Consider the following 16,236-nt stretch of genomic DNA (forward strand, 5'->3'; position numbering starts at 1 on the left):
GTCGAGTTTCAAAATTAAAATTTAAGTCTCGATCAAACTCGAACTCAATTTCAAAACTGAACAAATTTAATCAAATCCGAGTAAGTATGTTCGACTCGACCCGACTAGATTACACCTTTGTCACGGACTAATTGTCTCTTCTAACTTCTAACCACAGCTGCCCTGGGTTACTGGGTGTAGGTTGTATCACACAAACGAATATAAATACAACCCCATTGAGTATAGTTAGTATATTCCAATAACAGCTACTAGGCAGGCATGCTAGGCATGCTCTATTAATTTTTCCTTTATCTCTCTCAAAAACCTAATCTTAATCTCTCTCCTCATCTCTCTCCTGTTTCCTTTTCTGTTTTTCAGATCTGCAGATTCTTTTTATCTCCTTCTTTAATATTATTCCTGACACTCTGACACCTCTTTTCTTGGAAACAACATCTATTTAAACACCCACCTCCGTAAATATATTATATTTATATGTGAATGCAACTTAATGAACGGAACACACTCCATTCATCTCCGTCACACTAGTGCAAACACATGCACTCTCCTCAACCAAGGAGGAGACACAAACACAATGAAGAAGATTAATGTTACTACCAACGTTGTTAATACGTCACGTGTGGGTAACTTTTTCAGAAACGCGTCGTTCATGAAGTGGGGAACTGAAGACTTGTTGTCTCTGTTAAAGTACCATCCATTACCATGTGTGCTCGCTTTGTGTCTGTTCTTTTTTATGGGCGTGGAGTACACGCTCCGGATGATTCCTTATTCTTCGCCGCCGTTTGATTTGGGGTTCGTCGTTACTGTTCCTTTTCATCGTTTTCTTGCTCACTCGCCTGTTCTTAATAACATCCTTGCTGGCCTTAATACGGTATGTTTGAGTATTGTTACTATATTTGCACACACATATTTGTGCCTGTGTGTGTTTTTATGGCTTTGTATCTGTGTTATATCCAAGTTCAGCGATTGTTGACATTTGTCAGTGAAACTGAAAACTTTTTGTTACACAAAACTAGTATTACAGATTTCGGAAATCGGAACTATTCGGTTTAGGTATCGATTTACGATTTATCAGAAATCGGTCAAATCGGATAAATATTTTTAAGGATTTATCGGCGATTTTTAAAAAATCGGTCGATTTCTATAATAGAGCACAAAACCATGAAATCAAAATTTTAAGGGTGATAATTTATTTTTGTGCGGAAAAATAGTTACCGTCATCGTTTTTTTGTGGTAAAACTATCTAAATAAATTTTTCGCGGACAGATGATTAGTGTTATGGCTTAGGCACAAGACCTTTATATGTTTATTCTTTTGATTGTATACTGACAAACATTTAAGGTGATTGTACTTATGCAAAGGTTGAATTGACAACTCTGTTTTTGTGACAACAAAAATTGGGGATTTTGTTTTATTTAATGATGATAACTGATGCTTAATTGGATTTTTATGTTTCAGGTGTTTTAATTTGTTGAAATGTTTATTTTTTTTCAGGTGTTTGTATTTATGCAAACTAGTTATATATTATGGACATGGTTAGTTGAAGGGAGACCAAGGGCCACCATAGCAACACTCTTCATGTTCACTTTCAGGGGAATTCTTGGCTATTCTACTCAGCTCCCACTTCCTCAGGTCACAATTATACTTGTGCTTATTATTTTCGAAATTTACATTTATCTTGTCCTTTTACAGTACTGTCGTATGCAGTTTAACCGCGTTATTAGGCCTATTGGTTTTGAAGTAATTTACTACTACTCAGTTAAAAATATTGTTTTTTGTAGCGATGCACACTATTTTAATCTTTCCCTGTCTAATGATGCATAGGGGTTTTGTATTTAAGTGTTCTAATTTGCATCAGCCACCGCAGATTATATATAATAAGCGAAAGTAGTTGAATGTTGATGTTATTTTGTGATGCAGACTGTATTTTATTGGACAAGACAAATGTTGTAAAGATTGTCTTTATAGGCACCGATATCTTGAGATTGATGTTATTTTGAGTTTGTCTTTATAAAACATGACAAAGATTTTTAAATAGTGTGCCACATAGTTGTTGATAATGTAGCAAGTTGGATGAATAACTTAGTCCTGCTTTGACATAACAAAGAAGTTGAGTTGTTGTGGACAGAGAACAAGTTACATATCAATCTGTCTGCTCACTTCATTTTGATTCCAGGTTTTCTGTTTTTTTGCATGCCCTGGCAATTTTATTTTACAATTTTATAGTTTTACAAGAAATGGTTGAGGATTAAGAAAGACGTAAAAGGTGCAAATTTGGATGGTAGTTGGGGTACCTTACTCCGGTTTGTTCTCCTAATTTGTTTGATATGCATGAGAGTTGTTTACAGATATGAGGATGTGATGTTGAATCTTGTAATATTTGATTAGAAAGTATTCTATTTAGTGCTTCCGTCTGATGTAACTTCCTCGGAACACATTACAGGATTTTCTTGGTTCTGGTGCTGATTTTCCAGTTGGGAATGTTTCGTTCTTCCTATTTTATTCGGGCCATGTTGCTGCTTCTGTTATCGCTTCACTGGATATGAGGCGGATGCAGAGGTGGGAATCGGCATGGGCATTTGACGCGTTGAATGTCTTACAGTTTGTGCGATTGTTAAGCACAAGAGGGCACTACACAATTGACTTGGTTGTTGGAGTCGGTGCTGGAATGCTGTTTGATACGATCGCTGCAAACTATTTAGAGAGTAAAAAACTAAAATCACATTCGTTCAGTGCAGCAAAATAACGATCCTTACTTTCTCAGAGAAGGATATTTGATTATATGAACTCTCTATTCTTATTAGTTTGTTGAACCGTAGCATTCCCATAGAAAGGTCTTTTGTTTCGGTTCTTTGATCGTTGCTTGCATCAAACGGTATACCGCTATGGATTCAGCTACTGCTTCTGTTTGTGTTTTATATGTAGGTAATTATCAACATGATCAGTCTCCCTATTGATTAAATGCTAGCATACTACCCATTTGTGTTATTGCTTAGTTCAGAAGATCTTTCAGATAAGTAGGGGTAAACAATTATATGTAAATTATAGTGTGTAGAAAGTATCTACTGAGAGTGGTTTTATGGAAGTACATTAGATTTGTTATCTTGAATTGTTGTGTTCTATCTATGTTTTCGATGAACTTGACATTGTACCATTTCACTTGCGGCGACTTCAAAGAAAGCCTTGTCCTAGGACTTTATCTTATCTCACCATTACTAGCTTCGACTTCAAAGAAAGCCTTGTTCTAGGACTTTTTCTTATCTCACCATTACTAGCTCCGACTTCAAAGAAAGCCTTGTTCTAGGACTTTTTCTTATCTCACCGGTACTAGTTTCGACTTCAAAGAAAGCCTTGTTCAGGGATATCCGTCACGAAATGGCGAAATAAGATAAAGTCAAGTCTGATGTTTACTTTTATTTCCGTTGGGTTGATCAACTGCTGTTTAGGCCCGTCAATGGATCGTGTTTGGATCTGATCTATCGAAATTCATATCCATTTATTTTTTCGGATTCATGAAGTTTGGGTTCACAACCAGTATGTTTGCAGCTAGTTAGTTGGCCTAAAGTAAGCAAGAAATTATAAACACAAGAATCAGATGCGTGTTTGTTAGAAAACCCTCTATTATAGAAAGTAGTTAGGGTAGGATAGAAATGGATGTGGTGTGAAAATATTAAATTGAGCTACTCAAGTGTTTACTAGTTAAAGGAAAACATACTAGGTAAGAAAAAAGAATTAGAATTTAGATGAACAACTTAATTATAGAAACATATTAATTTTGTTTAGAACTTAAAAAAGATGCTGCAGTTAAGAATATCTACTTGGAGCTTGATTTGGAAACATAACAGTGACCACCCGTGTCTAATCCGAGCTTTTTCGAAAATCGGATCAAGTCCCAATTTTGAGTCTGAAATAAGCTGAAATTTATTGGCCCATATGCAGCCAACTTGGATAAACAACAGGTCCAAGTCCTAGTACATGCTCCCTCCATCCCTTTCAATTGTTTATAATTTTTAGATAGTATCCGACACGCATTTTAAAATGCATATAAGTATAGTTCTGTAATTTTTTTTTACAATTTTATTTTTCTGAATAAAAATTAAAACATTCAATTTTTATTCAGAAAAAGAAAATTGTAAAAATAAGTTACATAATTATATTTTTTATGCACCTTAAAATACGTGCTGACACTTCCTCAGAAATGTAAACAATTGGAAGAGACTATTGGAAGGGACTGAGGGAGTATAATAGTAATATTTTGTCTTATAAACTGAACTAAAGTCTCAAATCCTCTGTTATAGAAATCGGCCGATTTTTCAAAAATCGCCGATAAATCGTTCAAAAATATTTGTCCGATTTTACCGATTTCCGATAAATCACCGATAATCATCCGATTTTTTAAAATCGTCCGATAAATCACAAATCGGTACTTCAACCGAATAATTCCGATTTCCAAAATCCGTAACACTGCTCAAATCCGGTGGGACTAAAGTGTTACAAGAACGGTGTAAGTAGCCCGGTACACGGGACATGACAGAGACTTGAATTCAATGTACATCACAATCGGAACCGCATACCTACATTTGTATGCATTTAAGTTGATGAGTTAAACATTGTACAGACTCTGAAACTCCTTTTCTTCATCAGGGAAGCAAGATGCATGATGTAGATACAGTTACCATGGACCGTCCATGATCGAGACGTGTAATAAACCGAAATTAGAATGAAGTTGGTAGGGTTGATCATTCAATTTGGGTAGATGGATTGCATAATGTTGAGCTTGAATCAGCGATAAGATGGAACCGGTCCATCTAAAACGAAGGCGTAAGAAGAAGGCCACTAACAAATTTTGAAGGCGAGGGACGACAAGAAATAAGCCGTTGCAACCTTACCATTTTAACTATCTTATTACAGCCATTATTATAAAAAGCGAAAATCGACATTTTTCGGTATAGCTATAGCAACCTTTTAGTGATTAATCGGATAATCGGTGATTAATCGGATTGATTAATCGGAGCATTAATTGAATGTATTTAATAAAATATAAAAATAATTAATTTATTAAATTAAATATATAAATTTAAGAAAAAAGTGCAGTGATTAATCAGATTATAAAATCGAATCGGCAGAAAATATTGAAATGATTAATCGGGGTGATTAATTAGTAAAATCGGTGATTTTTAGAACAGATAATTTACGGCTCAAGTGATTAGATGGTTTTAGTTCATTGCGAAGGGTCTGACACTCTCATCTCATAAAATTGCTTCTGGATTGGATTTGCGCACGGAAGTTATGCAGAGTTGACGCCGAGTTACTGAGTCTGAGCTGAGTATCCCAACTTCGTTCTCAAAACTTATCGTGAATAAGGTAGTCTGACATTTGTCACATTTTAATTTGTGGACGAATATGAATGTACGTGGGATTCCATTTTATTATTAAAAAAATTATTAAGTATTACTCTTTCACGTTAGTATTTGAACGATTTTGATAACCGTTTCGCAGACTCTAGCATTGTGCGGCTGTTGGTTGGTTGTTTGGGTTGGTTTTAGTTCGGTGCAATTTGAAATCGGTTTGTAGGCCCAATGGGCTTCCGCAAACTTTGTAGCTTTTTTTTATTATCTTTCGTTTTGCCAGTAACTTATAAATGAAGCCCATATAGCATTAGTCTCTGGACTCTGGCCAGTATAAATCATTTCTAAAATTTTAATATTTTGTATGCTCTCCTCTAATTTTGTTTTTGATTTGAATTTTTCTTTTATCGTAGGTAAACCACAGCCGCTACCCTTCGGGTGCGTACTGGGTAAACCCTACGGGCTCACGCAATAGCCTGCAAACCACGTGAACCAAGTAAATCGCATTTAAGTGACATGTTCTGGCTCAGGAAGCATAATCATAAATTCTCCTCTTGTGTGATTCGAACATGTGACCAAGCTTCGCCATCGTAGAGCGGTCGATGATAGTTATCCATTTTTTAATCAACTGAGTCAACTCTTGCGGGCTGATTTGAATATTACATAAGTGTCTTCCGAGATAATAAAATTACATATACTTTTACAATACAGTTAAGTTTGTATGTTAGATGACTATTTTACCCAAGCTTTATGAAGTTTGACACCTACATTGTTTTGAACATGTTGGGCACTAATTTACCCAAATTAAGAGCTTTCTGTTACTGACAATGATGTAAAATTGGGAAAGGAGAAAAAATATTTAATGATATTAAATATTTTTAATTTACTATATCACTTGTTTTATAAAATTTTGTAAATTTTATAACTTCATGGAAAGTTATAATATAACTCCCTCCGTCCCAAATTACTTGTTCACTTTGACTTTTACGTATATTTTAAAGTATGTTAACCGTATATCTCCGTTAAATATTTTTCAAAAATTTTCTTTATGAATAAAAATTCAAATCTTAATTTTTTATTTACAAAAAAAAAATTTGAAAAATAATTAACAGAGGTATGTGTTCAATGCATTATAACATACCTCTAAAAGTTAAAGTGAACAAGTAAATTGTGACGGAGGAAGCAATATTTTACTTTTATTTACATGTTACATTCTTGAAAACACTCTAGTGGATGCACTAGATGTAATGGATTCCAAACTTTATAAGCTCAAGAAACTTGTACCTGAAACCCAAACTTGGTATAACCAAACTTGTTACTGAAATTGCTGTTGCCGTACAAGTTACCAGTTTCTGAAAATTCCCTATGCAAACTACAGTTACACACCATCTTCATATCTTAAGTACAAAGATAATGCTGCATGCACATTATACACACCTTCAGATTATATGGGTTCCTCTTCTTTAATATTGTGCAACACTATTCTTATTCTCCTCATCACCTTTTCTCATCATGGTATGAACTCCTCAACTCTTTTGCAGCTTTTGAATGTAGTATCTTGTTTATTCTAAGCATGCAGCATAGACGGATCTAGTAAGGGGTACCATGGACACCGGTGCCCTCCAAAAAAAATTGACGTTTTTTCTCCATAATTTTATTTGAAACTTCCTTTTTGGTGCTGGAAACCGGGACGGGTCTAGTAAGGGGTACGAGGGACACATGTTCCGCCTAAAATAAAATTTCTGGATCCGCCCCTGGGGCACTGAAGCACACAATATCACCGCTTTGATATATATTTTTTTCGCGTTTGAAAAACAAAAATATCATGATAGCTGGATGTGGCAACATATCCATGCAACAAGAGAAATTGTTACTTGCAGATGATTTTTAGAGATTTTCTGAACATTGTTATTTATATCTAGGGATGTAATTCGAGTCGGGCGGCTCGCTCGAACTCGTTTAAGTGGGCTCGAGTTTGGACAGAAGTTCCGGCTCGTTTAATTACTCGAGTCAGCCTCGGCTCGACTCGTGAAATTATAAAAGCCGAGTTCAGGTAGAGATTTAGATTTGATTAAGTGTAAAATTAAACGAGCCGGCTCGCCCGACTCGTTAAAACCGGCTCGTTTAGCTAAACGAGCCGGCTCAACTCGACTCGTGAAATTAAACGAGTAGAGTTCGGGCAGAGATTTAGGCGAGCCGGCTCGACTCGACTCGATTAACCTTGACTCGAATTACGCCTGGCTCGAAACTCGGCTCGCTCGGCCCGAATTACAGCCTGTGTATATCCAATAAGAAGTGGCAACCTTTAACTTAATTTATGTATTTGAGCTGCATTTTTGTTTATGATTAAGCAAATTTACAACTTACAGTTAGGGAATTATATAAGATTAGGTTTATAAGTAGCTAAATGCTTTTTGGTGAGAAATGGCAGTTTTAGTTATGGATGCATTCCAAGGTACATATGGCATAAATTATGGAAGGATTGCAGACAATATTCCAGAACCTGAGAGCGTAGTGACTCTTCTAAAGGCGGCGAGGATAAGGAATATCAGAATGTATGATGCTGATCATGGAGTTCTCAAGGCCTTCAAACACTCCGGAATTGAGATCATTATTGGACTTGGTAACGAGTTCTTGAAAGACATAAGTGTCAGTGAGGACCGCGCCATGGATTGGGTGAAGCAAAACGTGGAGCCATTTCTTCCAGAAACTCGCATCAGAGGAGTAGCTGTTGGCAATGAGGTTTTAGGAGGTAATAATCCGGAACTCTGGGAAGTCTTGTTGCCAGCGGTGAAGAATGTTCATCACGCCCTTGATCAGGCGCATCTGGCCAGTGTTGTTCAGGTTTCTAGTCCACATTCAGCTGCTGTTTTCGCGACTTCCTTCCCTCCATCTGCAGGGGCTTTCAAGGAAAGCGTTATGCCTTACATGAAACCACTTCTGGAGTTCTTTTCTCGTATTCATAGTCCTTTCTATATAAACACTTATCCTTTTCTGGCATACATTAATGACCCTGAACACATTGACATCAACTATGCCCTTTTCCTCAAGAACCCGGGAATATATGATGACAAGACAAATTTGCATTACGACAACATGTTTGAGGCTCAAATTGATGGATCCTATGCAGCTCTAGAGAAGGCGGGATTTGGGAAGACGGAGGTCATAGTTTCAGAAACTGGCTGGGCTTCTCATGGCGATCCAAATGAAGCAGGAGCTACTGTTAAGAATGCAAGAACGTATAATCTTAACTTGCGAAGAAAATTAGCTAAGAAAAAGGGAACACCTTACAGGCCAAAAACTCCGGTGAAGGCATATGTCTTTGCCATTTTTAATGAGAATTTGAAGCCAGGTCCAACCTCTGAGAGAAACTTTGGACTCTTTAAAGCTGATGGAAGCATTTCCTACGATATCGGATTCACAGGACTGAAGCCTTCTTCAGCATCATCTCTTCTACTATCTTTGCAGGTATGTCCTGTCAATTATGTGAACCTGTTTTTGTTATCACAGTATAATTCATCTCCTAGTATCGTATTATTCAACCGGAATTTTTTGCATTGCAGAAAACTGGAGCTCAAGGTTGGTTGAACTCCTTGTTAATTGTATACTCAACATGTACCATTGCAGTGCTTCTGCTTATATTGTAACAAGCAACCAGCTATTAATTTCACTGAGATTATAAATGTCCAGTACTAACAAACTTGCTCTCAAATGCTCACCTACATTTACTAATAAAACAGAAAGAAATGAAGACTCATTAGCTAAACAAGACCAGCTAACTTAATAGAATAATAGATCATTGTAATTCAAGAAGCTGCTCTTAGTAGTGCCCCAAACAGAAGTTCCCTAAAAAATCTTAGGTGACAATCCTAATAACTCGAACTTATCATATCCATCATCTTCTTCCTCCTCTTCTGCACATTTTAGTTGGTCGAATTAACACTAATCGATCTAAGTGAGGGTTAGTCAGACGAATCTGCACGAAGACTGTACAATTGGAAGAGCTACGCCACTTCTTACTATAACCATGCGGAATCAACAAGGAACTTAATTCATAAACACAATTATCCAAGATCACTCAATCTCACAGAAAGGCAGTTTTGCATGTACACCAAGGCCGGTCATCACATTCTGGACAAATAAACCTGATCGTCGTGACTATACTAAATGAACAGCTGAGTTCAAATATGAAAAGGAATAATCATGAACTTTCTAAAATCATTAGTTAATTTACATTCATGAAATGCTTAGAACACACTTGTCAAAAGTCATACAGTGAACTGTAAACCAGAACAAGTTTCTATTATAGAAAATAAAAACAGAGAACCATAATATAAAGAAACAAGCGTGCAAGTTATAGTGACGGTGCAAATCTTTAAAGTGTCAAGTACACTGCAAAGGATTAAGTGAAGTAGAACAGAATGGAAACATGCAGAGTTGGTAGTGATTGAGGTTAACTGTGAATCTATAGCAAATTAGTGAGTTGGGAAATGAAGACAGGTGTTGGATAATTAATTAGAAACTTTACATGCTTGTTGTAATACTGAGCCAAGGAACCGGATCTTTACAACAAAGTCTGGGTTGAATGGTGAATGTCCACCTTCTCCCGGTCAGTGTTAATGAATGGGGTTGGGGTTGGGGTTGGCTAATGGGTTTTTGTTGTCCACCGGAAGCAGGGGAGGATCTAGTAAGGGACACCGGGGGGACCCGTGTCCCCCATAAAATCAAATTTTACATTTTTCTACTATCATAATTTTTAAAAATATGTGAAAGTGACTCCTTAAAATTCAAAAATATAAAGGTGTATTCTCAAAATTTGGTCGTGTCCCCCTAACCTAAAATTTCTGGATCCTCCCATGACCAGAAGTGGTGACCAAGAATTCTTAATACTAAATCAGGGAAAGAATTATCGGGCTGATCCATTAGACATAGTAGGATAGTTTTGAGCTCTTCTCTTGAAGAAAGAATATTGAGGGATCGGTGAGGATGTTGATGTCCATCAACAAAATATTGTTGTTGAGGAGCTCCTCAGTCCTCAACAACATTGTCACGCTCTTTGGTCCTTTTTCTATCCCATTGAAAGAAACTATTCATAACTTCACAAGAAAGACGGTAGATCCCTTGCTCATAGGAGAAAGAATCTGAGATATGACAAGGTTGCAATTTTATATGCGAGGCATATTGTTGGTTCCATTGCAGGTTTAATTTGTTGGCGTCTACTGAAACTAGTGTTTCTGTGACCAGAGATTCAGATGAGGGAGCATCACCTTAGAAGTTAGAACCTCTTTTCATTGATGTACTACTTTCTGTACATGAATTGTTACAGTGCATGGGTAGAAAACAAAAATACTAGAGGATATACCGTTATCACAAAGTTATATGAGTGCTCCGATGTGTTGTGGATCTAGGGAAATTGAGTGATCAAGAAAGCATTGCCTGTAGGTCAAATAGGAGCATAAATATTTAGGATATACTGCAGTAGCATAACTGAGATGCCTGGCTAAGATGCCTTGGCATTAACAACTAGAAGTCTAGAAGCTCATGTTATATAACCTTATTAAGTAACCGTCTTGGCTCAGACTTAGCGGTAAATTAAAAAACCCGTCTTCGCTCAGCTGCACAGGGGAGATGTAAAAATTCTCAATACTTGTTTAAAAAGAACACTTGGCTAAAATGAGAATTGCTTCAAGAGTATAGGCTAACTGGCTAAGAGACCCTTTATTCTCCTTATTTGTTAGCATTCCTCCATACATACTGCATCGTTGACATTTAATTTTTCTTGAACAATATGAGAAAACTCAGCTCATAACTGGTAACTATACCTTGAATTCTCCAACCTTCTCTTATACAAAACGCATATTTCACGCCTAGAAGTAATTTGATTAAATAGAATCTCGGATTAAGATGTGCTTATAGAGTACAGGATACTATTACATTGTGCCACAAAACACTCAACAGGGCCGTGACCCTAATGTATATAGCAGATAAATTAAAATTTTATATAGTATGTATGGATCTATATAATTTATAATTCCGAGGAATATGTTCCATCAACTTCTGTTACTACATAAGTATATACAGAATAAATGTATACCGAGTCATCTTCGAAATCGAGATCCCTTGTCCGATTTACCATTATCCCTTCCATCCCATGCAGAAGCCCAGAAGAAGACTCCCATCCAGAACAGAACACCAACAAAGACTTGTGCAACGTCTTTAAATCTGGACAGTGTCATTGGAACACCTATTTCACAATAACAAAGGTTAGTGGAAGCCGAACCAAATTACAATGCAAAGAGATATAGATGACATTTTTAGGAATATGGGTTACAAGTTATTTAGAAAGAAACTCTACATGATTAGGAATTTAGTTATATAACAGCCCTTTTAATTGGTGAAAAAAACATAGGCTTTTCCAATATGTAGCTTAAGCTATTCACATGTAGATTTCCTCTTCTAAGAAGTGTTATGATTATTGTGCAAAATTGGTAGTTACTTGACCTGAACGAATTGCCTAACATGCCTTGATGTGTGGCCCTAGTGTGATACAAATTTTGTTTCAGATCCAACTCCAATAGCAGGTCAGCAATTCAGCTTTAACAGGTATTTTCCCCTCGACGAATCTTCATAATCTTACAAAAGTCGTAATACTTAAGACCTATTTGATAATTAACGCCAATTAGCAACAAGAGGCGTGTACAAAGACTATACCATTCACTCTGTACGAATAAAATTCGGGAGGTTCCAAATTGAATTTACGCTACTTTACTAATAAGGAATTAGTATAATATTCATTCATTCTTCCATTGCTTTCCTACAAACATAAACCAACGCAGATAATCTAGCCTTACCATCAATAGTCAATGCTCATTTCTACTTATTTTCTTCACAAATCGAAAAAATAACCATACTTTTCCACATTTAATTGCGTTCACCATTTTTCATTGCATATCCCTCCTCCTAATTTTCTTTATTATTAACAATGAAACAGAGAGTAAATCAGTAATAAATTATATCAACGCATAAGCAATACAGTAAATCCTTCTAAATTAGTATCGAATTTCATTATTTTTATTTTTTTTGCTAATTAATTATACAGGCACACGCAGGACTCGAACTCCTAACCTCACGCAATGGTACAGTAAATTCTTCAAAATTAGTATCGAATTTAATTATTTTCATTGTTATTGCTAATTAATTACACAGACACACGTAAGGAGTCAAACTTCTGACCTCCTGAAAGAATACTGGAGCCCAACCACTAAAACATAGGTATCCGTATTATGTTGGGACCGGAAAAAAATATTAAGTTATCGAAAAGATATGTTGTACCCTGGGGAGGAGTAGGGAGCTTATCAGGATCAGGCGGCGAGGGAGGAGAAGGAGAGGCAGCTCTGGAGGTGCCGGACCAGGATTTGAGATTGGAGCCGTGGATGAAATTAGTGGCTATGCAGCTAGACGTTGACACGGTGAAATTGGTTAAGGCAGTGTTTGGCAAAATAATTAGCTTGTTATGATTGTTGTAAGATGAGCAAGTCGGGAGAAAAGCTGGGATTTTGGGTGGTGAAAAAACCAGCTCCATCTTTGTGATGCTCTTTCCGATTTTTTTTGTTATTAACTTTATTTTATTTTTTTACGATTTCTCGTAAATTTTCGGAATGAGGGAGTATCGAATCCAGGACTTGAGACGATAGAGGATAAACTGTTAAACACTTGAGTTATTTACTTCGTTTTATTTATCTCTGATTTCTTTTTCTTTTTCTTTTTCTTTTTGCTAAGCATTTATCTGTGATTTTATTATTTTTAATTTTTTTTTCTTAAGTTCCTGAAAGCCGGAGATTGGACAAACATGAATGTGCTCACCCAATATTTTCTTCATGCTAATATAATAAAAATAGATAAAATTTATATTTCACGTCAAAAAAAAGTATATTAAACATAATGACATGTATTTTCTTCCATGAATAATGCCGTGATTTCAAAATAAATATCGAATATCGAACATTAATTTTAATTCATATATTACACACTTGATCCCTATTTTTTTAACCACACTTAGGCTCTGTTTGGTAGTGCTGAGAAAAAGTGTTGGTGGAAAAAGTATTGTCAGAGAAAATTAGATAACTGTTTGATAATTATTTTTAATTTATACATATTATGAGATATAATATATAAAAATAATATTTTTGAGAAGGTTTGATGGTAAAACTGATATCCACTTCCTGCAAAAGCTGAAAGCAGTTTTTTCCAAAAGTATGGGGGGCATATTTTTGCTAACAGCAGCTTTTAGACCAAAAACGCTTTTTCAGACAGCAGCTTTTAGACCAAAAACGTTTTTTCAGACAACAATTTTTAGAATTTACCAAACACTTTTCAGCTTTTTGCTAAAAAACTGATGTACCTGTCTGCAACAGCAATACCAAACAGAGCCTTAATCCCTTTTTATTTTAAAAATACATCTCCCAATTATTTTATGTCATCTATGCAAGACGAAAGAAAGAAAATAAAATTTTTAAAACTTGAGATATCCAACTCTTCGACATCCAAGTTAAACGGACTGATTTCGTCTAAAATTTTTGTCATCAAAGAAATATGTAAAAGTGTGGGACCCTTAATTTTTTTATTAAGATGAAACTTTAATCGGTCGGATAGAATTATAACATGAAAAACTAGTTAAAATGTTGATACCGAAATTTTAGAAACTTTATATTGGATAAACACAAACAAAGTTTTAGAGTGGTGATAAAAGACAAAAGTAGACTGGAAAGAGCAGGTGAAAGCTGAGGCCACTACTTCTACAATGTTGATTTGATATAATAGCAGGGGAATCCTGATTACGCAAGCTGATTGATGTGTTTCAAAATAGCTTCCTCCTCTTTTCTCATACCAACCCCTAAACAAACTTTTCACCGCCATAACCCTGGCTTAAATCGAACCTAAAACCTTGGTGTTGTGGGTTGTATCGAACTCTAAAGTCTCAGTCTCAACCAGTTGACGTAAGCAAAAATACGCGTACACATAAAACAGAGACCTTTTCATGTGTTCAATACTGAAGTTTACTGTTCACATACAAATTGATGGAAAATGGACTCATCCAAGACATTTACTGAAATGAACATGCAACTCAATATTACAGGGACTAGATTAATACATACACTACACAGTAACAGACATTAAACCATATCCATGACCATGTTCATTACAGTAACTAGTACCTTGCCAGATCAATCCTGGGATTACTGAGACTGTTTGCAGTAAGAAATTTGATTTAAGGTTGATAAACCTTATTTCCACATTTGCATTTCCATGACAGGAGATAGTAAGTATCATCTTCATCACCCGAATATTTCTTCGATGTTTTGAAATTAGTTGTCGTCGCAGTTTTAGACTTTGTATGGTGAGGAGGCATTACCAGAGTAGCCATGCAAGGCCTGCAACTCAAGCATTTGTTTACACAAGCTGGTGGCCTTGACCCCAGTATCTTTTTCTTGTGCTGCACCATTTGATTTGCCTCACCAGAACCACTTGCTTCAACTGCATTCAACATTGAACATAAGTTTACAGCTATATAGGGTTGCATGACAATCAACTTAACTAGCAAGAATTTACAGTTTCAAGAAATGTAATGTAAAAGGTAAAGAATGGCAGAATATACTTTGTTCTAAAAAGGGCTGAGTTGGGTTTTTTTGGGATTTCTGATAACGAACTTATAAGTTACTTATAAGATATTTCAAACGAGCGCTTTATTACCTGATTTAGAAAGTAGATGTGAGACAGGAAAGATGAGGATTATTGTGAGCAGGACAAGTTTGTAGCTTTTGAATGCAGAAGCAGGAGCCATTATAGGTAAGTTGATTTGTGTATGTTCAGAGCTCAGAAGGGGAAGAATGTTTGGTAAGTCAAGATTGTTGAGGGCAAGGAAAAAGAAGATGAACCAGTGAATGATAATAAATCTAGTCAAGGGAGATAAAAAGAGACAAACTTGAGTAGTGTTTCCATAAGGAGGGACACTTCTCTGAAGCCAATGGCTTACTCCCCAATTAAATGCAGCCCCACTAGTAGAAAATTTGAGTAGTTTTTGGGAAAATGTTGCACTGACTTTTTGTGGTAATCAGAATTGACTAAATTTTTACTCCCTCCGTCCCGCTAGACGGTATACGTTGGGGGTTTGGCACAGAGGTTAAGAAAAAATGTTATTTAGTGGAGAAAAGTAAGAAAAGTGTGTGAAGTGGTGAAATCAATTAATATTTAATATATAAAGTGGGTGTAGTGAAGGAAAATAGTGGATGAAAGTGATTGTAGTTAATTTTTATATTATAAAAAATTACTATTTTTAGAATGTATACAATTGAGCGGAACGTCCCAAAAAGGAAACTGTATAGAAATGAACGGGACAGAGGGAGTACTATTTTTCTTCATTTCTCAGCTGTTCAATGCACATTTGTATACTATGTTAGTCAATTAGTGGAGCAATTAACAATGTTGAGCAAGAAAACAATGAACATTTAGTCTTGTATATAGCACTGACACTTTTTTCTAAGTTTTTGTGAGATGGGAATTTGCAAACTGCACTCTTTTTGAAACTGAGGATTGTTTTTATGCAAGGTTTGATAATGACAAACACATTAAGGACTCCTTAGCTTAAGCCTGTTTGTCTATGTTGTGTAGTTTGGAAACAATCTAGGCAAAATTTATGTCCTGGTCAGAATTATGTATGGAGTGCATTTCCATACAATGTTACACATTTTTTTGGCTAGTTAAACACTGACAAGATTCGAACCCTCGACATCCCGTAAATAGAGCGAGAGAAATACCACAATAACCGCACACCCACACACCCACATTGTCTCCTTGTCTTTGACAAGCCTCGAACTCTCAACATCGTAAATGA

At 35.9% G+C, this 16,236-nt stretch overlaps 3 protein-coding genes and 1 long non-coding RNA gene across 5 annotated transcripts; 2 read left to right on the forward strand and 2 right to left on the reverse strand.

Annotated features, from left to right (window-relative positions):
• The first annotated feature begins 225 nt into the window (after window positions 1-225).
• Window positions 226-3,106, forward strand: LOC141700383 (phosphatidylcholine:diacylglycerol cholinephosphotransferase 1). The gene is made up of 3 exons (XM_074504168.1): window positions 226-868; window positions 1,492-1,629; window positions 2,441-3,106. The coding sequence occupies exons 1-3, from the start codon at window positions 488-490 to the stop codon at window positions 2,741-2,743; spliced, it is 822 nt and encodes a 273-aa protein (XP_074360269.1). The 5' UTR covers window positions 226-487; the 3' UTR covers window positions 2,744-3,106.
• A 3,632-nt stretch (window positions 3,107-6,738) lies between these two features.
• On the forward strand, window positions 6,739-9,034 carry LOC141700384 (glucan endo-1,3-beta-glucosidase 14-like). Its single transcript, XM_074504169.1, has 3 exons — window positions 6,739-6,860; window positions 7,777-8,813; window positions 8,909-9,034. The coding sequence occupies exons 1-3, from the start codon at window positions 6,794-6,796 to the stop codon at window positions 8,990-8,992; spliced, it is 1,188 nt and encodes a 395-aa protein (XP_074360270.1). The 5' UTR covers window positions 6,739-6,793; the 3' UTR covers window positions 8,993-9,034.
• On the reverse strand, window positions 8,705-13,021 carry LOC141700385 (uncharacterized). Of its 2 annotated transcripts, XR_012566314.1 has the most exons (5): window positions 12,678-12,952; window positions 11,440-11,589; window positions 10,899-10,960; window positions 10,708-10,781; window positions 8,705-8,820 (listed from the first exon to the last, which is right to left on the reverse strand). It is a non-coding gene; the product is annotated as an uncharacterized LOC141700385 (long non-coding RNA). The 2 variants fall into 2 exon arrangements; XR_012566313.1 differs by lacking the exons at window positions 8,705-8,820; window positions 10,708-10,781; window positions 10,899-10,960 and having other exon boundaries at window positions 11,205-11,589; window positions 12,678-13,021.
• Window positions 13,022-14,012: 991 nt separating this feature from the next.
• On the reverse strand, window positions 14,013-15,370 carry LOC141700386 (EPIDERMAL PATTERNING FACTOR-like protein 2). The gene is made up of 2 exons (XM_074504170.1): window positions 15,096-15,370; window positions 14,013-14,879 (listed from the first exon to the last, which is right to left on the reverse strand). Exons 1-2 carry the CDS (start codon window positions 15,184-15,186, stop codon window positions 14,614-14,616), a joined length of 357 nt encoding a protein of 118 aa, XP_074360271.1. The 5' UTR covers window positions 15,187-15,370; the 3' UTR covers window positions 14,013-14,613.
• Window positions 15,371-16,236: the final 866 nt, after the last annotated feature.

The sequence above is a fragment of the Apium graveolens genome, unplaced genomic scaffold, assembly GCF_009905375.1.
Source record: "Apium graveolens cultivar Ventura unplaced genomic scaffold, ASM990537v1 ctg2287, whole genome shotgun sequence".
NCBI classification, from domain to species: domain Eukaryota; kingdom Viridiplantae; phylum Streptophyta; class Magnoliopsida; order Apiales; family Apiaceae; genus Apium; species Apium graveolens.